General features: G+C 54.8%; 1 protein-coding gene across 6 annotated transcripts in view; it reads right to left on the minus strand.

Annotated features, from left to right (window-relative positions):
- Chd5 (chromodomain helicase DNA binding protein 5) overlaps positions 1-26,243 on the minus strand; it is a 52,724-nt gene that overhangs the window by 6,279 nt on the left and 20,202 nt on the right. For 3 of the 6 annotated variants that reach the window (XM_087906806.1, XM_087906803.1, XM_087906808.1), the window contains exons 7-36: positions 25,382-25,505; positions 23,409-23,575; positions 23,097-23,318; positions 21,160-21,366; positions 20,737-20,948; positions 17,992-18,123; positions 17,791-17,899; positions 16,770-16,961; positions 16,462-16,662; positions 14,352-14,489; positions 14,145-14,266; positions 13,239-13,412; positions 12,761-12,902; positions 11,284-11,415; positions 8,990-9,107; positions 8,253-8,377; positions 7,219-7,450; positions 6,899-7,009; positions 6,462-6,634; positions 5,626-5,809; positions 5,237-5,329; positions 4,967-5,055; positions 4,627-4,760; positions 4,101-4,245; positions 3,595-3,754; positions 3,057-3,136; positions 2,734-2,866; positions 1,515-1,592; positions 839-976; positions 511-619 (exon numbers count right to left, since the gene is read on the minus strand). In XM_087906806.1, the coding sequence (XP_087762932.1) occupies positions 511-619; positions 839-976; positions 1,515-1,592; positions 2,734-2,866; positions 3,057-3,136; positions 3,595-3,754; positions 4,101-4,245; positions 4,627-4,760; positions 4,967-5,055; positions 5,237-5,329; positions 5,626-5,809; positions 6,462-6,634; positions 6,899-7,009; positions 7,219-7,450; positions 8,253-8,377; positions 8,990-9,107; positions 11,284-11,415; positions 12,761-12,902; positions 13,239-13,412; positions 14,145-14,266; positions 14,352-14,489; positions 16,462-16,662; positions 16,770-16,961; positions 17,791-17,899; positions 17,992-18,123; positions 20,737-20,948; positions 21,160-21,366; positions 23,097-23,318; positions 23,409-23,575; positions 25,382-25,505 (4,376 nt within the window). The remainder of the gene's footprint in view (positions 1-510; positions 620-838; positions 977-1,514; positions 1,593-2,733; positions 2,867-3,056; positions 3,137-3,594; positions 3,755-4,100; positions 4,246-4,626; positions 4,761-4,966; positions 5,056-5,236; positions 5,330-5,625; positions 5,810-6,461; positions 6,635-6,898; positions 7,010-7,218; positions 7,451-8,252; positions 8,378-8,989; positions 9,108-11,283; positions 11,416-12,760; positions 12,903-13,238; positions 13,413-14,144; positions 14,267-14,351; positions 14,490-16,461; positions 16,663-16,769; positions 16,962-17,790; positions 17,900-17,991; positions 18,124-20,736; positions 20,949-21,159; positions 21,367-23,096; positions 23,319-23,408; positions 23,576-25,381; positions 25,506-26,243) is intronic. The other 3 variants (XM_087906807.1, XM_087906805.1, XM_087906804.1) reach the window with 2 other exon arrangements.

Consider the following 26,243-nt stretch of genomic DNA (forward strand, 5'->3'; position numbering starts at 1 on the left):
AAACAACCAGGGTGTGTACCCAGGCAAGTCACAGACTCAGCTTCAAGACAAGCATGCTGGTAACGATGACAACAGTGGCATTAGCTGGCACTGACCGGCACCAGGCAGGGAGGGCACTGAGGCCTCCAAGTGTTGACTCTATCCCAAAACCCCGGATGGACAGTCCCAACCCCCGGAGCCTAAGAATGTGACCTTTATCCAGATTTGGTCAAGAAGGGTTCAGACTAAGCTCTGCCAAGTTGGAACAAAAAAAAAAAAAGAAGAAGAAGAAGGGTTCAGACTAGATGAGGGGGAGCCTAAATCCCAATGATTGTGCTGGGAAGGTTGATTGGGAGAAGACACAGACAGACAGAACATGATAGAGAGACACAGAGCCCGGCCAAGGAGTGTCAAGGTTATGGGCAATGATCAGAAGCTGGGAGATGAAGGGACGGTCCTCCCTAGAGCCTGGAGGTCCCCTGGGGACCAGAGGGTCAGACCAGTCATCCCAGCTTGACTGACCAAGGATACGTCACGATGCCTGCCAGCAGCCAGTAGTCATGGCGGCGGTGCCAGATTTCGTAGATTTTTCCTGAGGACACGGCGGCCCGTTCCTCATTCTGCCACAGTGTGTGCAATTCTGAAGAAAGTAGCCGAAATGAGCAGAATGAAAGATGTCCCCCAGCCCCGACTTGCTCAGCACCCGCCATCACACAGCCTCGGAGGTACATTGCTCCAGAATTGCTAAGAGGGGCATAGCGGACTGATACCAACCATTCATACCCCAGATAAAGTCTGCCCAGACTCCAGGGAAGTGAGGCCAACAGCCCAGCCCCTGTCTCCTGCTCCACCTCGGTACCTGTGAAGCCCCCATCTGCAATGTTGAACATGAATTTAAATTTCCCGTTCTTGTCTTCTTTCTTCCCCTCCTCGTCTTCCTCTCTGTCGCCATTTTGCTGTGTCTCCATGGACTCCTTCTCCTCAGCCTTGGAGTCATCTGGTGGGGAGGCGACAAACCATGCTGACTGTCTCTATAGGAGGCATTACCCAAAGCCCTCTTCCTGCCATGCACTGGGAGCCCCAGAGACAAACAGAACATATGTCTGCCCTCCGTGTGCCTGTCACATGTAGGGACTTAAAAGAAAAGGGCCAAGGACCCTCTCTTTCCACCCTGAGCAGGTTCTGGGCCCTTAGCACCCCTCCCCCACCACACCAGAACAACCTCAGCAAAGGGCAGAAGAGCACCATGCAGGGAGGGAGAATTCAGGTTCGGAGATGACAGACGCCCCAGAGCTCTGACCAGAGAGTAGTTGCTCTGAGCAGAAATGCGAACCGCTGAGCCACAGATGTTCTGTGACCAGCACAGGAGGAGGGAGGAGGGAGGTGGGATGAGTCTGCTCCCTGGAAGAAGAGCCATCCTGATAGGAGGAACTTGCAAGCCCAGGCTCCTGTCCACTGACTCCTACCAAGGCCTGGGGAGAACACCCAGAGACTGACCAGAAGGTAGATGGCAGGGGACAGGAACAAGCTCCCACCTGGCCTGAAATCGCTGTTGTGACTTGGGCTCGGCTCCAGCTTGTCTGGGATGGGCTCCTTGTCTGGCAACACTTCCTCTGCAAAACAAGGGGGGCTCGTGGGCAGAAGAGGGGTCCCCTATCCATCAGAGGTGCTAGTCAGGGTACAACAGGTACAGTCTGGAGCACATCCTGGGAGGCAGGGCTGGCCTCTCCCACCAACCACCATCTTCAGCCCTGGTCTACCAAACACATAAAACCAAAGTAATCACATATCAGCCAAAATAAGTGCATGGACAGGGGTTTGTGTGTGTGCACGTGGAAGGGGCGCTGCACATGTGTGTGAAGGCCAGAGATGGATGTTCAGTGTCATCCTTAGTGACCATCACCTCATTTCTGGAGACAGCCTCATTACTCATGGGTTCAGGTAGACTGGCCAGCAAGCCCCAGGGTTCCTCCTGTCTCCATTCAGCCCTGCGGTTACCCTCATGTGCTGTATTTGGGGTTTGGTTGGTTGTGGGGGGAAGGTAGGCTGGGGTTGGGTTTTGTTTCTGTTCTCATTTTGTTTATTTGTTTATTCTCGTTTGTTTTTGTTCTGCTTTTGCCTTTGCTCTTTATGGGTGACAGAAACCCTGAGCCATCTCCCAACCTCTCAAAGTAAACGTTGGAGCCAAATCTATCAAGAGGGATGGTAATTACTACAGACCAGTAGAACTACTAGAAGCTTCTTCAGCAGAAAAACACTAAACGCCAAAACAAATATCCGCCTAATGACACAATCTGGCGTGGTATTGAGCCTGCAATCAGAGTGAGGTTTTGGCACAGTCTCTCAAGAAGTGATTGGTCATAGCAAATACCAATGAGGACATTAAAGCACAACCTTCGCCGTCTAATTAACAAGCTCTACCTAATGATCTGAAGTATATAACTGCCTTCTTCCAGTCTATTCAAGGCATTTACTAACTCCGGCCATGTTAACCCAGAAGCAAGTTTAACAGTATCCGGATAGACTCATGTTTTCAAACAAGAATCCAAGTGAGCTGGAACCCATAATCAAAACATAACCCAAGTGCCCCCACACTCTGGTGACAGGGTTAAAGTCTGCATATAGACACCTTGCCCTTCCCAACACCAGGTAGTAGTACACGGCTAGCATCCAGGCATGGTAAACAGACTCGAGTGTGGTCCACTGACCTAGCCAGGGCTGCAGAGGTCACATGCTGTGCTGAGAATGCCCTACCTTTCGGTGGCTGCTCCGGCGAGCCCTGGGCCTTCTCTGCCTCCTCCATCCTGTCCTCTCGAGCTCTGTCCTTGCTGTCTGAGTTCTGGTGCTTGTCTTCACCTTCTCCTCTGTCCAGCGCAGTTGGTAGGGCCTAGAAGGACAAGCTAGGGGCTGCAGGACCTGAGTCTCAGCAGGGATGCTTGGCAGGGACTATGCACTGGGCTGGAGTCTAGGCCCAGCGACTGGAACTGGGAACCAGGAAGGCCTGGGTTCTGCCCAGCAGGGCCAGATCAAGCCCCACCCACATGTTCCACAGGCCCAGCCACCAGCAGCTTTCATACCTGGATTTCCTGGGGCTTCTTTGGCTTCTGCATGCCTGACTCCTTCTCATCCAAGTAGCCCAGCTGGCCTTCCATTTTGTCTGCAACATTAAGGGAAAGAGGTGAGACGGGGGTATAGACAGGACAAAGTAGCAGGGCAGGGAAGGGCATGCCAGATGAGAGCGAGGCCTTGCGGTGCTCCACAGTGGGAAACAAATTCAGAATAGGGCTCCAGGCCTAAAACTCAGGCCCTTGTAGGACCTCGGGCCTAGTGAGGCCACCATCGCAATTGCCCTCCAGAAGCAGGGGAAAGAAGGTGTGACCCAGGACTGGGTTTCTTCTCGGGGTGAGTTCAGCAGGACCCACTAGCCAGTGGCTTTAGAAAGACAGGTTGCATAGCATGTATGGGAGTGAAATCTCAAGGCTGTTTCTAAAAAGAAGGAAAAGCCTCCAACTAGATGTTGTGGGGTGGTGGGACCCTCACATTGACAGTTACACTGAAGGCTTGGCCCACCTCCCATGACCCTAGATCTCTCCCAGGCTCGTCCTAAGGCCAAACCTGGCAGGCCCAGTGGGGCTGCTGGGAGCTGTGCAGGGCTGGCAGGTACGGGTGTGTTGGGATCCGAGGAGATGACCTCGCAGGGCTTCTTGCCCTCGGGTCCTTCGGGGACCAGATCTGGGGTGCTGTACTTCCCGTTGACATGTTCAAACTCCTGCACCTGGGGCAGTCGGAGGAGAAGAGAGGCAGGGGTGACTCTTGGAGACAGTCCACAGGACAGTGTTGCAGGCTCGGGTGCTGCTGTGCTGTGTTCTAGGCTAGCTAGGACAGGTGTACTTTTGACCCAACTTCTGCCAGTGGCCCCCTCCCTAGAACTCACCCTTCTGGCTTCATCCTCCCCCCGCTCCCCCCTAGAAGACTCTTCTAGTCTGTTTCTTTTGTCTGAGTGGCTGTGTGACCTGAACCAGGCATTTGTCCCTCGGCAGCTGACTCCCCCCACCCCCCATCAGAGGCAGTGCTCGGGGCCACATGCCAGCCAGAAGGCTAGGAGAGGCTTACTCACCCACCTTCTTCCTAACCAGCGACATGACCCCAATACGCGTGAGCACATGCTGCCTGGACAGGCCCTCCCGGGGTACACCATCTGCGAAGGTCTCTGCACCGTCTGCCCCTGGCTCACACAGGTGCCGCATGAAGAGGGACACATAGGCTCTGGGGTGGGGAGGACGGAGGCTCAGGGGGTGAGGGGAGGCTGGCAGAACCCCCAGAGACCTCTTGGATGGAATCCTCCATCACAGTGTGCCTTGAAAGCGGACCTGCTGGGGCCAGGCCCCTGGAAAGCTAGGGGAGCCTCAGATCCTCCTGGCCCTGGATGGCCCCACCTCACTACCCCAGAGTTTGGGCAGGAGAGCTGCTGGCCAATGTTTTCTATGAATCAGCCCTACCCAACATACCACACCCAAAGATCTGATAGTCATGCACATTCCGGACACCTTTAACCAGGAGGTAGCAAGCACTGTTCACTGGCAGACCCACTCCACGGGGATCAGAGGCCACGCCCTCCTGGACCACCACCCCCCTCGGACCCTTTACCTAAATTCCTTCTCAGTCTTCCCGCGAAGGTCTCGCACCAGCCAGTGGGAGTTGAAGGCATCCTGGGGGGGCATGCCCCAGCGCATGATGGCATTCAAAAATGCCTTCCTCTGTCTGGCATTGAAGCCCAGAACCTGGCCAGGGTGGAGAAGGGGCGTGACCTCAGGTTAGATGGACCGAACTGGTGGCTAGGGGAAGGAAATCAAGGAAAACCTGATCCCACAGGGTGGCTCTCAGCTTCGCCTCAGCGTGACCCGTGCTGGGAAACCCCTCGGTTCCTCCGTACCCCGGGGCTGTAAGGAGTAGGGCTGGGAGGGATCAAGGAACAGACAGAGTCCACCTCAATGTTGCCTCCAACTCGAGCCAGAAGCGGCGGCAGGGGCTTGTCCCTGTCACTCTTCAGCTGCCTCCTAGACTGTCGCCGTCCACCTGGAGAACAACCCGCCACGGACTCTCAGGCTGGTGTGGAAGAGTCCCACCAGCATACTCCAAACAGCAAGACCCTCGGGACGACCTCCCGCAGCTCCCATGGGGCACGGCAGCCCAGCCTCTACTGGCCACCAGTCCCCACAGCCCTGTGGCAGCCCAGGTCACCCACACTAATACTCACTCTGCCCTTCGGGTCTCTCCTCAAAGTCCTCGTCCTCATCCTCAGAGCCGATGGAATACTCGGACTGATTGTCCGAGAGCTCATCCTGCCACTCTGTAGGCAGTCAGCAGAGGGACCTTGTGCACCTGGGGCCAAGCCAAACCCCTCCCCAGCCTAGTCACAGCCACGACAATGACAATGGCCTGTAGGTGACCGCACTCTTGCTACTCTGCTGGTTTCACAGCTGGACAAAGACTTGTGGAGGCTCGCCCTCACTCCAGCACTTGCCTGAAGCCACCAGGCTGATAACCATCTTGTCCCCAAACCCCCACCTGCCTGCCCTTTCCCCCAGTGCAGTATCTGCCACACGCCCCACCTGCTCCAGCCCATGTAGGAACGCCCCTGCTCACCACACGCACCCTGGTCCTCCTGGGAGGCGTCGTTGTAGTTGACTTGCTTGCGGATGCGTTTACCCTTGCCCAGGTTGCGGGCCAAGTCCTCCTGCTGCTGCTCGTAATGGTGGCGCAGCAGCTTCTCCCAGTAGTCAGGGTCCACATTCTCCTCCTGCTTAATCACCTCCCGCTCGACCTCCTCCTGGGGATGCAGATGTGGGGGAGAGCTGGGCACACCCAGTTGCTTCTGCCGCACCTCACCCACCTACACAGACCCAGGGGGCAAGGGAGGGGCTTGCCTACTCCAGAGAGCCCTCCCTGATCTCTCCAGTCCTAGCTGGTCTTCTGCCGCTCGTCACTCCACAGGTAGGTACACCCTGGCCTCCGTAGGAAACTCTGGTACTCAAAACACTGCCCTCAGGGTTCATGGTTTTATATTTGTGTTTTGTTTTGTTTTTGTTTTGCTTTGTTGTTTTGGGTTGTTTTGTTGGTTGGTTTTGGTTTTTTGAGACAGGGTTTCTCCATGTAGCCCAGGCTGTCCTGGAACTCATTCTGTAGACCATGTTAGCCTCAACTTCAGAGATCCCCCTGCCTCTGACTCCTGAGCGCTAGCACCTTGCGCAGCAGGGTTCATGGCGTTAAAGGGAACTATAACCAATGCCCAGGTTTGCAACGAGGATGGTTGGAACCAATGGGAGAGATAAGCTGTGGTGGCAATTGGGCTTTTCAAGACACAGGAGGGAGATGAGGTAGAATGTTCTAGAACAGGACGAGACAGAGGCAGGCATGGTGTGGGGTTGGAGGGTGGAGGAAGAAGCTAATGGAGCTGCAAGGGGCAGTGCCGATGGCCTTACCACGCCGTCCTCCTCGCGGACCACATACTGTGCCACCTTGAAGGAGCTCAGGTATTCATTCATGTTCTGTAGCTCCGTGTCATCCGTGGCATCCTGGTTACGATCCAGCAGCTTGGATATGGCCGCGTCATCATAGTGGATCACGCTGCTGTCTTCCACGTCCTTGTTGTCACCTGAGCGGTGAGCATGGGACAGCATGTGAACACAAATGTAGGTGCCCAGGTCCAACCTCAGCAGATGGCCCTTCTGCTGGGGTGAGGAGGTTGGGGCCCAGGCGAGGAGGCTACACCATAACCCAAGCAGGTGTGACAGTTCCTCCCCACCCACCCACGGCCTATCGTGGACAACCAAATAAGGAGTCACAGGCAGAAGAGGACCCCTTCCTGTCCAGGAGCAGCCACCTGACAAGGCAGTGGGTGACTCAGGTGGACCCCTACCTGGTGGGGTACTGCCATGCTTTTTCTTCGCTCCGGCTGCCAAAGATCCGCCCTTAGAGGACTGTACATCAGGGATGGGTGTGGCAGGCCTCTGACCCTGGGACATCATGCCTGAAAGGGAGAAGGGGAGGGACACTGGACCAGGGCACTGAGGGACGTAGGGTTTGTGGTCAACAAGCAGAGATGTAACCCTAACCCACTCTGGGGGTGTCCCAGGCTGCAAGTAGGGAAGAGGATAGGAACCCTGGCTTGCTAGATGGATATGTCTCAAACAGGGCTACCTCAAGCCCCCCGCACAGTCCCACGGAAAGGAGGCTCACCCTCCACATCGTCCTTGAAGAGCTCCTCTGTGCCAAACTTAAGGATGTCATCCAGCTCCTGCTTGGTCATGGAGCCTGACTTGGAGCCCAGGCCAGGTCGCACCACCAGGTGTGTGAGCATCATCTTACGTTTGGCCACCTGAGTGATGCGCTCCTCCACAGAGGCCCGGGTCACGAAGCGGTAGATCATCACCTTCTTGTTCTGCCCGATGCGGTGAGCACGGCTGAAGGCCTGGAGGAGACTGCAGCTCAGCACCCAGGGCTTGACTAAGGGCTCCAGGCCACAGCTGGGTGCACCAGGAAGGACCATACAGAAAGCCCGTGGTCATGCAAGGGGCAGCCTGACCACATGGGGAGGGGCACACACTTCAGCATCCAGGAGCACTATGGCCGACAGCCAGTCGCCTGGCATGGGGACCTAGGTGTGACTCGAGGCGTGCAAGGGTGTGTCCAGGAACAGTGTCCTGCATGCCTGATGGACTCCAATGCTGGATCACGGGAAGGTGGGCCACATCTCACTGTGTGTCAAGTGATAACGGGACAGTAAAGCTGTGTGCTGGAAACACAGCAGCCTTGGAGGGCAGCAAGTCCTGGGAACTGCCCTGGAGGATATGCCTGGGATGCCATTGTGTCTCTGTATGACATGACCCTGGTGTGGTGGTGTATGTGATGCACAAGGGTGTGTGCATCCCAGATTGTCCAAGTGTGTCATGTCCTGCCCTAGAGTGACTGGAGAACCATGGGTGGCTCTATTCCTCCACCCCTGCGCTCTCTCCATCCTTCCCTGCCATCCCATCCGTCCTCCCCATGTCCTCCTCTCCCCTAGTAGAGCAGGCTCCCTGTATTCTTCATCCCCTCCCTCTTCCTGCCTTCTTCCCTGACCATGAAGGCTGTGTGTCATGAACAGCTCCCCTGCCCTCTCTGAGCCAATTTTGCCCCTCTTTCCCCTCCCCTCCCAGGGCCCCCTTTTAGGATGGGGTTCCACACTAGGAGGACAGAGGTGCCGAGGGCACAGTAAGAGGTTAGGCGCAGACCTGGATGTCATTGTGTGGGTTCCAGTCCGAGTCGTAGATGATAACTGTGTCCGCTGTGGCCAGATTGATTCCCAGGCCACCGGCACGTGTTGAGAGCAGGAAGCAGAACTGCTGGGCCCCAGGAGCTGAGAAAGAGGCCAACGGGCAAAGGTGAGTTAGTGGGCACACCTGGGCAGGGGTCAGGTAGACAGCACACAGGAGGGCAGGAATCAGAGCGAAGGTTCCCTGGCAGAGGGAAGGGAAGAGGCTGTGATCCCAGAGCAGCGGCCACATCACCATTGGCTGGGCTCATGCAATCCTGCAGATGCTGGGCCCCGGCCAAGTAAGCAGGAGCCAGAACGAGAAGGAAGCCAACTTTCAGGGCCCAGATGGATATCAACCAAGGAAAGCCAGCCAGTTGGCAGCACGTGGCATTTCCTTCCCACTCTGCCTTCTCCTTGTCCATCTTGAACGCCGCTTAGAGAACTTTGCTATCTGCTGAGTCACCTTAGAACCCCACAGACAACGTGCCTGGCATGATGGTACACATCTAACCCAGCCATGGGAGACTGAAGCAGGAGGATGGTGAGCTAGAGGTGAGCCTGAGCTATGTAGTAAGATCTTAAGAAAATAAGGACAGCAGTTGTGGCCTGAGGACTGTGTTTCTTCCGTCTGCAAGGCAGCTTGGGAAGCACTGTTAACTGGACAGTCAGGCTAAGACCCCTAGGGACACAGGGTCCCTAGAGAGGGACGGGTACCATTGAATCTGTCGATGGCCTCTTGCCGGAGGCCCCCCGTGATGCCGCCGTCGATCCGCTCATACTTGTAGCCCTCATACTCCAGGAAGTCCTCCAAGAGGTCCAACATCTTGGTCATCTACAAAATACATGGAGTCATGAGTGGCTGCTACCAACCCAGGACCCTACCACAGGTTAGGAGAATCCCAGAGTAGGAGGACATGCCCAAAGCAGGCCTGCTGAAAAGATGCAGCCCCCAGACTCACCTATCAACCACCATCTATTCTCCAGAGCATAGATGAGTGGGGCATGAGTCTCAGGCACAAGCCTCTAGCTCACTCACACTTCCCCCAAAGAGAGCCACAGTGCCTCTGCCAGCACCCAGCACCCTGCAGGCCCCATGCTGTCTTCTCTCCACAACTGCTCCCAACCACATGACTCCTGACACACAGGTGCCCCTTACTGACTAGAGAGCTTCAATGCCACCACCTCTATGTTATATTCCCAATTTTACCTCCCACGAGGCACTCCCTCCGAGCTCCCAGTCTCCTTTCTGGTCCCCTCCAGTCTTTAAATAGTTCAGCTATAAGAAACTACCGGCAGACATCCTCCCGCAAAGCATGGGGATTTGGATACTTCACCACCTGCTGTTATTGATAAGTCTGAGGGTTAGGTCCCTCCCTTCTCCAAAGTTCTGAGCCTAAGTTGCTTTCCCTAGCTGGTGTCCAGAGGCTGGCCTATTGGTTTGGACCCTGCTTATTCTTCCGTGGCACACTTCAGACCTGAGATTGCTGTTTTTCTCGGGTCTACCAATATGACTTTCACAATTTCTCGGTGCTTCCTCTGCAGTTCCTGGAAGTTCTCCCCAGACATCCTCCACCCTTTCTCATCTGTCTCTGATCTTCTCTGTGATGCATGCTGGGAAATTCCTCAGCCTCGGGTTCCAGTTCTTCAGTGTTTTTTTCCAATGGTGAGAATTTTTACTCAGACAAAATGTTTTCTTTCGATGTCTAAACTCCTTTGCATTTTTTAAACATTTTTATTTATGTGTACATGTGTTCACATGTGCATATGATGTGCACATGCACACAGATGCCTGCAGAGACCAGAGAGGACATCTGATACCCTGAAAATGGGCTTCTGGAAGGTGACAAGCTGCCTGCTGTGGGTGCTGGTCCTCTGTAAGAGTATCAGGCCTCTTCACTGCTGAGCCATCTCTCCAGCCCCTCTGTTCTGATCTGCTGTCTCTTACCCTGTCTCTTCCCACTTGTGTCTAATCTCTTCCTTAACTTTCAAAACTCCAAAAATGCATAGTTTTTCTCCAGGGTATTCTCTATTCATTTGAGTTCTAATTATTGTTTTATGGGATGGATACAGGTAAGTTCCTGAAGAGTTCGGGAGTCTGGGTTTATCAGATCATATAGATGGGAGGGCCACGCCCCTATCATTTCTCCTCTGGTACATCTCTGTCACCACAGTTTCCACAACATGGGCTCCTAGGGTCTTCACCCTGACTGGCGTTTTATGGCAGAAATGGTGGCATCGGAGAAAATGGATTCTGCCCAGAACTACCACTTAGTCCAGCTATAGTCACAGGCTTGGCCTGCCTTCAGGGACTCTGCACCCACTTCCCACCCCAGCTTGCCACCAGAGGCAGCAGGTACCAGCAACCCTTTACCCTCAACATTTTTACGGGAGAGCAGAACCCCACACTCACACTGAGAAACAGCCTCGCTCAGTCCCACCCCAGGTAAGTGTTTTTAGTCCTAGGACCCTTACCACTGTCCCAACGTCCAACCCAGACCTGACCATCAATTTGGGCAAATATCTCAAGCTGTCTTTCCCCCTCCAAACCAGGCATTTGAGGGAAGAGCTTATACGCTCCTCTCTGTGCCCAGAAACCAGACTGAGACATGACAAGCAGAGGAAGAGGGACAAGACCACTAAAGCTGGGCGACCCTGTGTACTCAGAAAGTGAAGTCACCAGTGGACCCCCAAAATACAGAGAGGTGCTCCTGGAGGTGCCCCCATTGTGGGGTCCTCCCAGACCAACTTCAGAACCCTGCCTTAACGAACCAAGCCACAGAGGTGAAAAGAGGCTGAACGCAAGAGAGGGGCTATCACACCAGCCTGGACACACGGGCCAGAGGGACAGGTACAGGGAGATGAGATGGGAGAATATGCTGGTCTCTATAGCAACCAGGCCCCGTCTCCATGAGCTTGGTACCTGGATGTGTCGTGGAGGGGCTCAGAGGCCTTCAGCCCACAGGCAGGCTGACTTCCCTGCAGATGTGCGCTGGCTCCGGGGTACCCACCTGGGAGAAGATCAGTACTCGGTGTCCTTCATCCCGCAGCTTCTTGAGCATCTTCTGCAGCAGCATGAGCTTCCCCGAAGACTTGACCAGGGAGCTGCCATCATAGGAGCCATTGGGCAATACGGGGGCCTCCTGTGGGCACAGCACAACAGAGCCCTGGTGAGTTCTCCCTATAGCTTGGCACCAAAGAGACTGTCGTGATGGACAAACGGCTGGCCACGGGCCACTTGCCCACCTGCACTACTGCGCACAGTACAAACCCAAGGGGCTCAATGGTGCGGGTCACACAGAGCCTGGCTCCAGACACATGCTTAAGCCTGGCGCAGGTCTGCCAGCCTCACTCCCGGCCTAGTACTGAAAGGAAGCTCAGGGACCTTACCACAGAAACACCCTGGAAGGTGTGTCCAACAGGGCCAGCTCTGCCCATCTCTGACCCCAAACGGGCAGGCCAATCTAAAGGCAGATCCCAGAAGATTCCTGAGTCACACCAAGTCACAAGAACCTCCAGGGGCCCAAAGTGAGGTCACCCCAGTGCAGCCAGCATGCCCGGCTCTGCAGTAATGGGGAAGATGTGACTAAGGGGGAAGAGTTAGACCCCAAAGGGCGGTGGTGGGGGTGGTGACCAGCGATGCCCACTGAGTGCCCAGTCCTCTGCTCTCTGTGAAGGGTCTCCTCTGAACCCCTCCAGGCTCCATGAGGAGCATCAGCTTTCTGTGATCACAGCTCTGGGCTGGATGAATCCCAGACTCCAGAATCTCACCCACTGCTGCCGCTCAGATTCACCAGGATAAACTCCCTTGGGGACAAAGTGAATCTGGGTCAGCCCTTAGAGCTCTCTGGAGGCCCAGTGCTGAGGCTGGGAAGGCTTTGGGGCCACTGGTTAGGAAGAAATGACCCGGGGTCAAGCAGTAGGCAGAGGTAGCTTCCAAAGCTGTCCCCCAGCACCAAAGGGACAGTGACACATGTCACCTCTGGCATTCATTCTCCGGAAGGAATGGAGGACTGGGGGCCACATACACCTAGCCATGGGCACGTCCATAGAGACCACAAGAAACCCACCACAGCAGCCAGGAGCCTATACAATGGCCACAGGGAATACACCACACCACATTGTCCACAGGGAACACATCATGACTATCATAAAGAACCTAACATGGTAGTTATAGCCATGGCAGTCACTGGGGCCTGTATGATGGTCATAGAGAACCCACTGTGGCAGCCACAGGGACCTACCATGACCACGGGGAACTTTACCATAGTAGCCATTTGAGATTGCCATGATGACCAGAGGTCATTACAGTGGCCACAGTCAGCAGAGACCTGCCATGATGACCACAGAGAAACCACTAGAACAGGGAATCCAACAAAGCAGCCTTGGGGACCTGCCCTGATGGCCGTGAGGAACCCAACACAGTGCCCACTGGGACCCGCCACGATGGCCACGGGGAACCCACCACGGCGGCCATGGGAAACCCACCACAGCAGCCACGGGGAAGAGGTACGGGTGGTTGCAGCACTTCTTCAGGTCCATCATGATGTTGAGCAGAGACACCTGGTTGCCACCCCCCTTGGAGTTGAGAGCCTCGAAGTTCCGCGTGAGGATGAACTTGTAGTACTTCCTGCAGCAGGGTGTGCGACAAAATTGGCTGGAGGCCCCAGATGCCACCAGAGTCCTAAAGGGGCAGGCACCATGTACAGAGTGGTGCAGGAAACCTTCCCACAGGGCACAGGTTACCCAGCAAGCCAATGGGAGACAGTACTGATTCTAGTCACTGCAGTTCACGAAAGGGGAAGGAGATGCAGTGAGCAAGGTCTCGGCGGGCAAGCAGCCCTCCTGCCAACCCCAGAAAATGGTCCGGAAAGCCAGATGGGGCCTGCGGGAAGGGGTGGCTGAGGACATAAGACCAGGAAGTGGGCCAGTTGCTGCAGGATGGAGCCGAGCCTCCATCACTCACTTCTGCATCTGGCTCAGCTCCACACGGACAATCAGCTCTGTCTTGGCTGGCATGTTCTTGAACACGTCGGCCTTGAGCCTCCGGAGCATGTGCGGCCCCAACAGGTCGTGCAGTTTTTTGATCTGGTCTTCTTTGGAGATGTCAGCAAACTCCTCCAGGAAGCCTTCCAGATTGCTGCAACAAAGAGGCAGGATAAGAACCACAGCCCTCTGCAGAGGAATCGGGACCAGGGAGGACGAGCACGGGGCCTCAGCCAGCAGAGACCAAAGGTTCAGACTCTGTCTCAGCCTGCATGACACACGTCACAGTCCTCTGCCCCACGGGATCCCTCTCCACCCTCACGGCTCCTCTGTGCATGAATTCCCAGGGACGACCCAGACTAAAGGAAAGGAGTCCACGGCTGATGAATATCAAGATCACGTGGTTCAGCATGCCACAGCCTGCCCTTGGATCAACACTCAAAACAGGACCCTCCTTCCTGCGCCCCCTCTGCAACTGGAATTAAACACCGATGAGGAGGCCTAGGAAGCAGGGCGCCATCTTTGCTCCCATCTCCACCCCACCCCAGCTCTGGCCTCTGCTTGTCATCACTGTGCTCATGTGGATCACGTGGGTGTCACTGTGGGTGAAAGGAGCCAGAGGTAGGCAGAGGGACACAAGGTAGGAATCCAGCACTCTGGGACAGTGCTGAAGAAAACCTTGGTTTGCTTGGCCAGCTGTAATTTCCCCAGGGAAGGTGAACGCTGAGGCCGTCCCACACAGGATTATCATAGCATACTGCCCACACTCTCATCTCACTAATGGGGAAACCGAGGTCCCCAAACAGCTCTCGGAGTCAGCAAAAGGCATCTGCCAGGCCTTCACAGGGCTGCAACTCATCACTCCTGGTCAGGCCCAGGGACTCACTTGAACCTCTCTGGAGTCAGGAAGTTGAGGAGATGGAATAGCTCCTCCAGGTTGTTCTGGAGGGGCGTCCCTGTCAGCAGCAGCTTGTAGTCAATCTTGTAGCTATTCAAGACCCTAAAGAACTTCGGGGAGAGGGGAGGGGCTGTCAGGAAGCACAGGGCAGCGGCCACACAGAGAGGCGTGAGTCCCACGGTCAGCGCCTCCTACCTTCGACTGGTTGTTCTTGAGTCTGTGGGCCTCGTCCACCACGAGGCAGGCCCACTCGATGGAGCCCAGGATGGCTTGGTCAATGGTGATGAGCTCATAGGAGGTGAGCAGCACATGGAATTTGATCTGCACTTCCTTCTGTGGGAGAGACAAGAACATGAAGGAGACAGCAGGGACAGAGCAGACCCAAGGGACCAGCATAGTGGAGGAAGCATTAGTGGTAACCCCACGAGCATCCTGAGGAGTCCTGGAGGGACCACACTGGCACCAGGAATTCCAGGGACAAAGCGCAATGCCCTAGAGAAGGTGTTGTTGCCGAAGATGGAGAATAAATAGGCCTCGATGCCTACATGTTCCATATCCATGCATGCATGCAAACCATCTTGGGTGGAAAATGTTTAAGGATATTATTGCTACCAGGTCACTGGGACCGGGAAGATGGCTCAGTGGGTAAGCATGGAAGACTGGAGTGTGGGTTTTCAGAGCCCACACCGAGCCAGACACAGTAGCATAGGCCTGTCACAGGCCTGCAGTCCCCGTCAGACAGGAGGGGAAGATAGGAATCCCAAGTCAGGCCAGTTATACACCAGGCCAGCCTGGTGTATACAACAATGAGGCCTTATCTCAAATGGTGTCTGTGGTGGGAGTGCGGGGACTATGTGGGCCAGGATGTCCATGTGGACCAGAGGACAGCCTTGGGAGTCAGTTCTCTGCTTGCTGAAATCCTCTCTTTTGTTCCTGCCAGGCCGAGTACACCAGGCCACGTCGCCTGCAACTTTTTTTTATGATCGTTTTACTTACTCTTCGAGAATTTCCCATGATATACTTTCACATTCTTTCCCATCTCTCAACTCCTCCCAGATCCTCTCCCGCTACCCTACCCATCCAATGTCATGTTATTTCATTCTCAAACAAACATGGAGTCTGGTTGGCTGGCCAGCTACTCCTGAGCATGAAGCCTGACCCGTGGCTCGTACCCTCAGTGTCACCGCATTGAACACTGACTGTCCCTCTTCTGGCAGCTAGCTTCCTGGCTAGAGGCGGGGCTTTGTGCCGACTTCTCCTCTGTGATTTGTGTGGCTTGAGCTTATGGTGGTCTTGTGCGCTCTCTGTGAGTTACCTATCTGTCCTGTTGCATCTAGAAAATGCCATTGTGGTGGCTCCTAGGACCCCCATCTTCCACACAGACCCCCTGAGTCTTGAAGACGAGCCTGGGTAGCTAGCTCTTCTGCCTTTGCCTCCCATTTGGTCCTAAGAGTTCTGGAGTCACAGACGCACGTCCCCAAAGCTGGCCTTTGTCAACATGAGCTCCGAGAAGGAAGCGCACACGCTCAGGCTCGCACACGCTCAGGCTCGCACACGCTCAGGCTCGCACACACTCAGGCTCGCACACGCTCAGGCTCACACAGCAGGCCCTTTTACCCACAGAGTCACCCGGCGAGCCTCGCCTGGATGTTTTACAAGTGCCAACTGTCACCCCCTGCTCCCGAGAGCTTCTGGGTCACAGCCTGCCCAATGACAAGACCCCCTGGAGATTAAAGCACAAAGAGGACACCAAGAGACCGTGCCCACTGTTTACTAACTCTTGGGCCTCCCAAAACCCTGCTGGCTGGAGCTGCCGGCTCCATTCCACTGAGCAGGCTGTGAGGCACAGCTGTGTGCCATGACCCGACACACAGCTGGGAGCCAGGATAAATACTGCCTCTCCATTCACAGCCACCTGAAATGAACACTTTGATTCCTTGTCTGGAACAAGACTTGGCCGATAGGAGTTATTTGGCTAAGATATGAGTGGCTCTCAATCCGACATGAGCGGTGTCTTTATGAGAGAAACCACACCCAAGGAGAAGGATGCCAGGTAACAACAGAGGCGGGGACAGAGAAAAGTAGCTGTAAGCCGGGCAGTTCTCAGATGCAACAAGTCGGAAGAGGTGGAGAAGACGGATTCCCCCAGGGGCCTCGGAGGGAGTCTAGCTGACCAGTTGACTTCCAGGTAGGTCAAAGCATCAGCTAATGATGCTCCATTACACAGAACAACTGGGATATTGGCCCCCTCAGGCTGGGCTCAGTAGCCCCATGGCAGATGTGTGGGGGTAAAGACAGCGCTCACCTTCATGCGAAATACTTTCTTCCCACCCCGAATGGCGTTGTCCTCAAAGGAAAACTCGTTCTCCCGGATCACAGAGCGGCTCTCCTTGTCCCCAGTGTAGGTGACCACGTAAAAGTCAGGCGCCCACATCTCAAACTCACGTTCCCAGTTGATGATGGTGGACAGGGGTGCGCTGACCAGGTAAGGCCCCTTGGAGTGGCCCTGCAGAGAGAGCCTGAGGCAGTGAAGCTGGCTGCCAGTAGATGGCGCCAGACCCTGCCTGCCCAGCACCCACCTGCCCAGACCCACTTGCCCTCCTGCCTGCCCACCTCCTTGTACAGGGAATAGAGAAACACAATGGTCTGCACCGTCTTGCCCAAACCCATCTCGTCAGCCAGGATAGTGTCAGTGCCCTGGGCCCAGGAGAAACGTAACCAGTTGAGGCCCTCCAGCTGGTAAGGGTGCAGCGTGCCTCCCGTGGAGTCGATGTACCAGGGCTGCTTATCGAACTTGACTGTGGGCTGAGGGAGAGGAGGCAAGAGTCAGACACACCCTCAACCCTGGGCCAGCAGAGTCAACCCTCCAGGCCTTGGCAGGCATGGTTCCTTCGGTCTAAGATGCCTCCCTCCTCTGTGCTTTCCTCACTCAGCGTAGGGTCTGACCTAGGATGTCTCTCCTTCCAAGACACACCCTTGGCTCTCTGCCCTAACACATGCCCCCGTGTGGCCTCTCACCAGCAAGTCACTTCTGTGCCCCCTTCTGTCCTATATCTCCATGTTACTTTCCCAATAAGGTCCTCCCAGTGGCCTATGTCCCCATCATGGACCCTGGCCTTCTTGTTTTTTGGTTGTTGTTGTTACTTCTGAGTTGGTTGGTTGTTTTTTAGATAAGTCTCTTATAGTCCAGGGTAGGCTCAAACACAACTGTATAGCTGAGGATGACCCTGAACTTCTGATGCTCCTGCCTCCAACTCCTGATGAGTGTTGGGGTCAAAGGCATGGCCCACCACACTCAGTTTAAGCCACACTAACGACTGTACATGCTAGGCAAGCAATCTACAAACTGAGCTATATCCCCAGCCCAAGGTGGCCTTCTTAAAACACACCCAAGGGGTCCAGCATGGTGGGGTTTGTCTTTAATCCCAGAATCCAAGAGGCAGAATCAGGTGAGTCCCCGAGTTCCACACCAATAGGATCTTCCCACTGGCCCACACAGCCTCAGTGCCACTGAAAACAGCCAGTCACAAAGGCCTGGGGAAGGGCCCCTGACAGAAGACCTCCCTGTACTGCCAAGCCCAGGGTGGTGAACCTGGCAATCCGGCACTACCGGTTCCCCCATCTCTCCACTCACGTCCACAATGGGCGTCTCTGGGGGCTTCTCTTGCTTATCATCCTTCAGCTTCTTGCCCTTCTTGATCAGCCTCTTGGGGAGCCGGGCATCCTCTCCCAGCATCAGCTCCCTGGGTAGAAGCGTCAGACTCAGATGAGCAAAACTCAAGCCGTGGGGGGGGGGGGGACAGCACCACCCCCCTGGCTGCAGCACCCAGCACACCTGTGGCCCCAGTAGGCCTGCTTCAGGTTGTCGTAGTAGGGGATATCAATGTCATCCATCTCCCAGGTGCACTGGTCGTAGGATAAATCCTTCCACTTGATCAGGTAATGCACGTCCCCCTTCTTGTCAAAGCTGCAGCACAGGAGGCAGAAGATGGGGGAGACACATTGCATAGGTTCCAGGCAGGGCACCCACATAAAATGCCAGTCCATTCATATCCATGGTGTTCTAGTGTTCTTTTGGGCCCAACCAGGAGGAAGGCCCCAGGGCAGGAGCCCTAGGGGGTTGCAGTAGCTTGCCCAAGGCCACACGGTATATAGAAAGAGAAGAAAATGTGCGGGAGGCTGTGCTGACAGAGAGCTAAGAAGCAGAACTGGTGTCCCTTTAAGTCCACCCTCTATGTAATCTGAACCCAGGAAATGACGTCATACATAATCTGGACACAGTAAATGACGCCATGAATCTCCCCCCTGCTCAGAGGCTTTATTTTCTAACGTAAAATTTCAAAGCGTTTTGCGTATCAGCCCAAAGTGTGGGTCCTTTCCTACAAAGCAAAGAGTCAATAATCCCTGCAGGTGGAAACAGCCTCTTCTAAAGGTCCCCAGGGACATGAGCACCCAATGACCACGCCCCACACTGGACATCGGAAGATCCCTCAAGGTCTACTGCTCAACCTGAGTAGATGCAGCAGCCAGGCCAGGAGAGCCCAGCAAAGCCAGGGGACCGTGGCACCCCTAAATGGCAAGGGTGAGGGCAAATGGATTGGGGAGCTGTGGCTGCAAGTGGCCTGTGGACCAGGAAGAGCAAGGCCAATTCCCGGTCACCATGGAAACCAGTGACTTATTCTCAACAAATAATTGGCTGTTATGCACACCCTGGGAGAGTCACCGGCTCCTCTTTGTGGTTGGGGGTGCAGAGAAAATTATCCTTTTTGTTTTAACATGCATTTTAATAAAAAAAGGGGGGCAGTCAATCCAAGACACACAGCTCAGGTACCATCTGGGGTTGGGAATGGGCAGAGGGGTTCACAGTCAATAAGATGCATGTTTTCCAGTCCCTCCAAACCACTCCAGCAAGGCCCAGCACCCATGTCACATAAGGACCAGCTCAGAAGTCCATGGCCACAAAGGTTCTTAACCTCCTCTGCCCTCACAATAACAGGACCTGTGGTCAGGGACAGCATGGGACGGCCACCCATCCCAAGCCAGAAGACAGAGAGCTGTGACCAAGCAGGGAGTTCAGAACACTAAGCTGCCACCATGTGACAGGTACTCAGGGCTCTTCGCAAGGCCGCTACCTGTCCTCCAGCCTAAGGCCAGGACTCAGCAGAGGCTCGCATCACCCATTCTTCAGAAGCTGGCTCCCTCAGTCTACACCCTCGTGCTGGGCCTCCTTGCCCGCCCTGGCGTCTCTGACTATGACCACTAAGCAGCTAGGAGTGTGCTTTAACAAGAGGTGGCACAGGGGTTAGGGACCATGGCACAGAAAACACCAGTACTACCAAAGGACACCAGGTCCAGTTCCCAATTCTGCAGCCTCGGTTGTGTGGCTCCAGGCTGGTGACTCGGCCTTGCAGAAAACATTCTTTTCTTAAGATTTTTTTGCGAGTCAGATGTGCTAATGCACGCCTTTAATACCAGCGCTCGAGAGGCAGAGGCAGGCAGATCTCTGGGAATTTAAGGCTGTCCTGGTCTAAGTTCCAGGCCAATCAAGGTCACATAATAAGACCTTGTCTCCAAAACAAAACAAAAAATGTTTATTTTATGAACACATGTGAACCTATGAATGCCTGCATGTAGTATGTATAATACATGTGTTCCTGGCGCCCACAGAGGTCAGAAGAGGTAGCTGATCACCCAGAACTGGCATTACAAGAAGTAGTGAGCTGCCTTATGGGAGCTGAGAACCTAACCCAGGTTCTTTGCAAGAGCAGGTAGTGCGCTCAACCACTGAGCCATCTCTCCAGTGAGAAAGAAGAGGGAGGGAAGGAGGGAGGGAGAGAGGAAGGAAGGAAGGAAAGAAGGAAGGAAGGAAGGAAGGAAGAGAAGAGAAGAAGGGAGGGAGGGAGGGAGGGGAGGGAGAGAGGGAGGGAGGGAGGGAGGGAGGGAAGGAAGGATGAGAGGGAGGGAGGGAGGGAGGGAGGGAGGGAGGGACGAAGGGACGGAGGGACAGAGAGAAAGAGACAGAGAGAGAATATATGTTTTGAGACAGGATCTCTCTATGCAACCCTGGCTGTCCTGGAACTGACTGTGTAGATCAGGCTGGTCTTGAACTCGGAAAGATCCTCCTGCCTCTACATCCCAAGTGCTGGGATTAAAGGTGTGCACACCATGCCAGCCCCACGTCAAGTATATTCTTGAATGTGCCTCTCAGGATAGTAACACGGGCTAATCCTTTCTTGGACCTGCTCGGCTCCCAGACTCATCCTGCTGACCTCAATCCCTACTTTGGAAGGAGCCTGGGACCACACAGGTCCCACCCCACAGAGATCCTGTTTTGCACAAGTTTCACAGACTGTTCACCACGTTTCCCTTCATCTGCACACCTCTGGGACTGTCCGCGAGAATGTTGAGGGTATGCCTGTGCAAGTCAATGGCCCTCCTGGCTGTGGGCAGCCATATCATCTGCAGTTCCGTGTCTCTGCCCCTCCTCCTGCCCCACTGCACCCATCCCTGGCTCTGAAAGGCAATCCTGGCCCTCACAATCTTCTATCACAGCCTGGAGGGTTCTCCCCGCCACCCTCACCTATGGTTCAGGATGCGGTGGACCATCATCCACTCGGGCTTGATGCCATAGCGGTAGAAGCGCTCCTCCATCTTGGCATAGAGAGGGTCCTTGTTCTTCCGCTTCTCGCTCTTACCGTCCTCATCGCCGGAGCCATAATCGAAGGGTGGTGGCTCGTCCATATCGTTTTTTCTTTGGTAGTTGCGGTACATCACGGTGTGGTACAGCTCCAGCTGCTCATAGAGACAGACAAGTTATGAAAGGGAGATGGGCGGGGCCACTCACCCCGGTTCGTCAGCCCCCAGCCCTATCCTAGGTGGAACAGGCTTCTCCTCAGTGCCATCCCCAGCTCCCACCCATACCTGGGGAGGTGGGCTGCACAGCACATGCCAGCCCATTCTTGCCCACCAAACCAAGTATAACCACGCTGTCTGGGTGTCTTACCTGTAGCTCCTTCACCCAGGAACAGTGCCAGTAAGAGAGCCCGGCCCACTTGACAAAGAATTCTCTCTCAGGAATGCCCTCCAGAGGTTTGGGTGGGGGCATGCCTGGCTCCACCTCTGGTCCTGGCAGTCCCACCATAAAGGGAGCTGGGGGTTCAGTCCACCTCCAGTGTAGGATCCGCTGGACTTTGCCCTTCAGTGGGGGACACTGTGGACAGAGGATGGCCCCCAAGTTCAGGGTTAGTCACAAGGTCCTACCTGAAGCTCCCAGGACAACTCGAGAGTGAGCTTCCTCAGAATCTGGGCTAGTTAAACCAGGATGGTGGAGCCCGCTACGCACACAGGGCAGGAGACGATAAAACCCACTTAGCAAGGGGACAATCAAGCCTCTGGACTCCCCCATCCAAGCATCCACACTTTACCTCCTGCCCTACGTGAAGTCCTAAGAATGATCACATCATATTCTGACCCACAAGTAGCCACAGGATAGAAACACTGCAGCCCTGGCCTCCTCATTTGCCCTAAGCAGGCCTACATGCACGCCTGTGCCTTTGAACTGGCTGGGGCAAGAAGGCCAACGCTCCCTCAGCCCACACACACTCAGGCCCTAAGGGCCATGGGACGCCAGCGAGCTGCTGGCTGGCAGAGCGGAGCAATGTAACAGTCACAGCTCAGCACCCACACATACTCTGGGCCACCCTGAGATAGACTGCTGTGGCCATGACCCTCAGAAGGGCGGTTCTGAACCCTAGATGGGCTGAGGTGAGACATCTAGGGAGCTGGCTCCATCTGTGGAGGACAGGTCTCAGCTCTGCCGCCGTCCATCTGTGTACCTACGTCCCATGGCCCTTAGGGCCTGAGTGTGTGTGGGCTGAGGGAGCGTTGGCCGTCTTGCCCCAGCCAGCACAGATCCCATCAGTCTGTTTCCTCGCCCATAAAAGTGGCCTCTCTTCCCCTGCCTCGAAGGACTGTTGGAAATGCAATGTGCACCACACACCCCAGAACCAATCCTGCTCTGGCCTCAGGGCAAAGAGCAAGGAGAAGGGGCCATGTAGAAAGGCAGAGGGAGTCTCTTTTGACTCCCTTCCCAGGCCATAGGACCACCTGACCTCACCTCCTGCAGGGAGGAAGAGCGAGGTACTACCCCAAGGAGGGGCATTCTCAGGACAGCTAAGAAGGCTGCTCCTGTCAAAGGGGCCACTCCGTCCCCTACGCAGACAAGGACATACATACACATGTAATACAGACATATAGCACAAGTCCAGGCGTATGCATGCACAAGACAGAAGGAAGCTACATTAGAGCCCAGAACCTATGGGACAGGGTATTCAGTAATAGGGGGACAGAACAACTCCACACGTGGGACCTTCAGATGCCTGCAGAGACTCGAGTCAGGGGATGTGGGGAGAGTATGCCTCTGTCCCTTCATAAACTGAGGCTCCAGGCTGTGGGGCCACTACTCTGTCACTAACCCAGCCTGGGAACACGAGGTCCAGACTGGCTCGGGGACCTAATTCAAGTTCGGCTGCAGTGTGGTCTTGGGCAAACCACTGTGTCTCCCTGCACCTCTTTTTCCTGCTGAAAATGAGCTTGGATGTAGCTCCGTGGTGAGAGCTTGCCTGGCATATAGGCAGGCGCTGGGTTCCTGCCCAAGCAGCCCCAAAATAATTTTTGAAAGTCAGTTAAGGGATGAAGTTATAGTTCAGCGTGAGGCCTCTTGGGTTCAGTTCCCAGGAGGAATGCGAGGTTCTTATCTCAGAATAAATTCTCAATAAACAGCCCTAAGGGGATTCAGGAAAGGGCAGGCAGGTGAGGAGGTGGTGAGCGTGAGCGGTCTTCGAGATACCGCTTGTTGGGGGCGTGGCCTGGGCCAGCAAGGGCGGGCTCAGGGTCAGGTGGGCGGGGCGATTTGGGCGGGGCGGGAGGTGTAACACTCACAGTACAGCGCGGGCAGAGCCATTCACCATTCGGGATCTCTGGCAGCGGCGGGTTGAGGCAGTGCAGATGGTAAGAGGAGGGACAGGCATCGCAACACAGGAGCTCGCCACCGTCCTTGCATACGCGGCAGAACTCCATGTGATCATCCTCCTCCTCCTCACAGCCGCCCTCCTCCTCTTCCTCATCGTCGTCCTTCGGCTCCCACTGGATCCCCTCCTTCTCCTGTAGGCGGGGAGTCCAGGTGGGTGAAGCTTGGGCCGGAGCCCTTCCCACAGGCACCAACTCCAGTCCCGGACCTCGGCCACAGCTTACACAGTGCGGGCAGCTCCACTTGCCCTCTGGAGCCTTCTCCAGCTCCGGGTCCAGGCAGACCAGGTGGTACGCCCTCGGGCAAGTGTCACACAGAATGATCTCCCCACCCTGCTGGCACACTTCACAGTAGTCCTGGTGGTCTGTCTCATAGCCGTCACCATCATCAACTGGAAGGGGGAAAGGGGCAACGATGGAGGAACTGCCGCACACAACAATTTCCACTACCCCAGGCCAGACTGGCACATGATAGGTGCTTGAATGATTTCAAGTGGATGGTAGACAGACCAAGAGGGTGAAAAATTATTGGGGGGTGGCTGTGAAGTGTGAAGGTGGACAGAGAGGGTAAAAGATGAAGGAAGGAAGGAAAGAAGAAAGGAAGGAAGGGAGAGAGGAACCGAGGGAGGGAGGAAGGGAGGGAAGAAGGAAGGAAGGACGGACAGACGGACGGACGGAAGGAAGGAAGGAAGGAAGGAAGGAAGAAAAGAAGGAAGGAAGGAAGGAAGGACGGAAGGAAGGAAGGACGGACAGTGAGTGCACATGGAGAAATAGCAGCGAGGACACGCCTTTAATCCCCAAACTTGGGAGGCTGAGGCGGGGGCATCCCTATGAGTTCAAGGCCAGCCCTGTCTACATAGCAAGTTCTAGACCAGCTAGAGCTATGTAGTGAGACCGTGTCTTAAAAGCCAAAGAGAGAGAAGTGCAAATCAAAAGAACTCTGAGATGCCATTTTACATCTATAAGAATGGCCAAGATCAAAAACGCTGAAGACAGCTTATGCTGGAGAGGATGTGGGGGAAAGGGAACATCCCTGCATTGCTGCTATGAGTGCAAACTAGTACAACTGTTTTGGAAATCAGTATGGCAATTTCTCAGAATATTAGACCTACCTCAAGACCCAGCAATACCACTTTTAGACATATACCCAAAGGATGCTCAATCGTACCACAAGGGCGTGTGCTCAACTATGTTCATAGCAGCATTATCCATAATAGACAGATCCTGGAAACAACCTAGATGCCCCTTGACTAAAAAATGAATAAAGAAGATGTGGTGCATTTACACAGTGGAATACTACACAATGGAAAAAATAATGACATCTTGAAATTTGTGGGCAAATGGATGGATCTAGAAAACATCGTATTGAGTGAGGCAACCCAGACCCAGAAAGACAAATATAATCTGTACTCATAAGTGGCTTTTAGACATAAAGCAAAGAAAAACCAGCCTACAACTCACAATCCCAGAGAACCTAGCCAACAAAGAGGGCCCAAAGAGAGACATACATGGATCTAATCTATAATCTACATGGGAAGTAGAAAAAGACAAGATCTCCTGAGTAAATTGAGAGCGTGGGGACCTTGGGAGAGGGCTGAAGGAAAGGGTAGGGAGGAAGAGAGGGGAGCAGAGAAAAATACATAGCTCAATAAAAACAATTTTTTAAAAAATAAGAGCCAAAGAGAGAGTGGGAGAGTGGAGTATTTAGTTGGGTATTTGGTGGGGTATTTGGTGGGTCAGGAGCTGAGTGGGTAACATGGAGGATGGGGATGCAGTGAGCTTAAGTGCCTCCTCCACCCCCCCCCCTCTACTGGGGTTTCATATTAAGAAGTCCTAGCTTTCTTCTTCCTCCCTAGGACAAGACAGTGGACGGACAAGGGCGGCTGAGAGAGCAATGGAGACTGCGTGGCTGAGGTTAGGAGAGCCTGGGACCTGAGGGTGCCCTTACCCCACGCTGCACCCCCACCCCAACACGGGAAAGCCGGCGCCCCTTGGAGAGGAGCCCTACTCCCCATGCTGCACCCCCCTACCCCATCGCGGAAAAGCCCGCGCCCCTTGGAGAGGAGCCCTACTCCCCACACTGCACCCCCTACCCCATCGCGGAAAAGCCCGCGCCCCTTGGAGAGGGGCCCTACTCCCCACGCTGCACCCCCCACCCCATCGCAGAAAAGCCCGCGCCCCTTAGAGAGGAGCCCTACTCCTCTTCTTCTTGCGCCTCCTCTTATTCTTCTTGCCCAGCGCGGCGGAGCACTCGGAGCGCACGGAAGAGCTGTGGATGCTGGCGTTGTCCAAATCGGATTCCTCACGCTCGTCCTCCTCACTCTGCAGGGAAGGAGGTTGGGTTGATGGTTTGGGTAGGGCAGGGCCAGGAAGCTCTAAAGACACCCTGTGGCTCTGCTCTGTCCCCAACCAGGTTAGAAACTTGTGCTTGTGCACAACCTACGGCCCACCATCCTCGGAACTCCTGCTCTCCAGTCCTCTCATGCCTCCACAGCTCTGCTCCACACAGTTTCCCCAGGCTGTGACCTCTGACTGCCTAACTCCTACATATCCTTCAAAGGTCACCCTAACAACCCCCTCCTCTAGGGAATCTCCACAGATCTCTCTCAGTGAACAAGTCTGGAGGATTAATGGCTCCTTAGGAGCTGAGCTGGTCTGCTACATCTAGCACAGGGTCATGCTCCTTCCTGTGTCACTAAGTGAGGAATCAGCTCCGGCCCGCCTGGTCAAACAGGCTACCTTCCAGGGTTCCACCCTCTGAGCACACCCTGTAAAGGGCCAGCTGATCCTCCGGCCTGATGGAGCCACATTGTGGGCAGCAGCAGCTACAGCTAAGCCAGATGGGCCCTTGGAAGTGTCCAGTCCACACCAATAAATGTACCAGCAGGTTTGTACATGCAGGGACTGGGAGAAGGGTTCAGGGCTTGCCTCAGTTAGCTCGAGAAATGAATATGGCTCACTCTCTAGTCAAACAGCCCTCCCCTCAACCCTTTGCACATACAAGCCACTCACCGAGGAACCTTCTCCACACATGCACACACACTCGAACATTCACAGATG

The sequence above is a fragment of the Myodes glareolus genome, chromosome 6 (assembly GCF_982192425.1).
Source record: "Myodes glareolus chromosome 6, mMyoGla1.1, whole genome shotgun sequence".
Classification (NCBI taxonomy): domain Eukaryota; kingdom Metazoa; phylum Chordata; class Mammalia; order Rodentia; family Cricetidae; genus Myodes; species Myodes glareolus.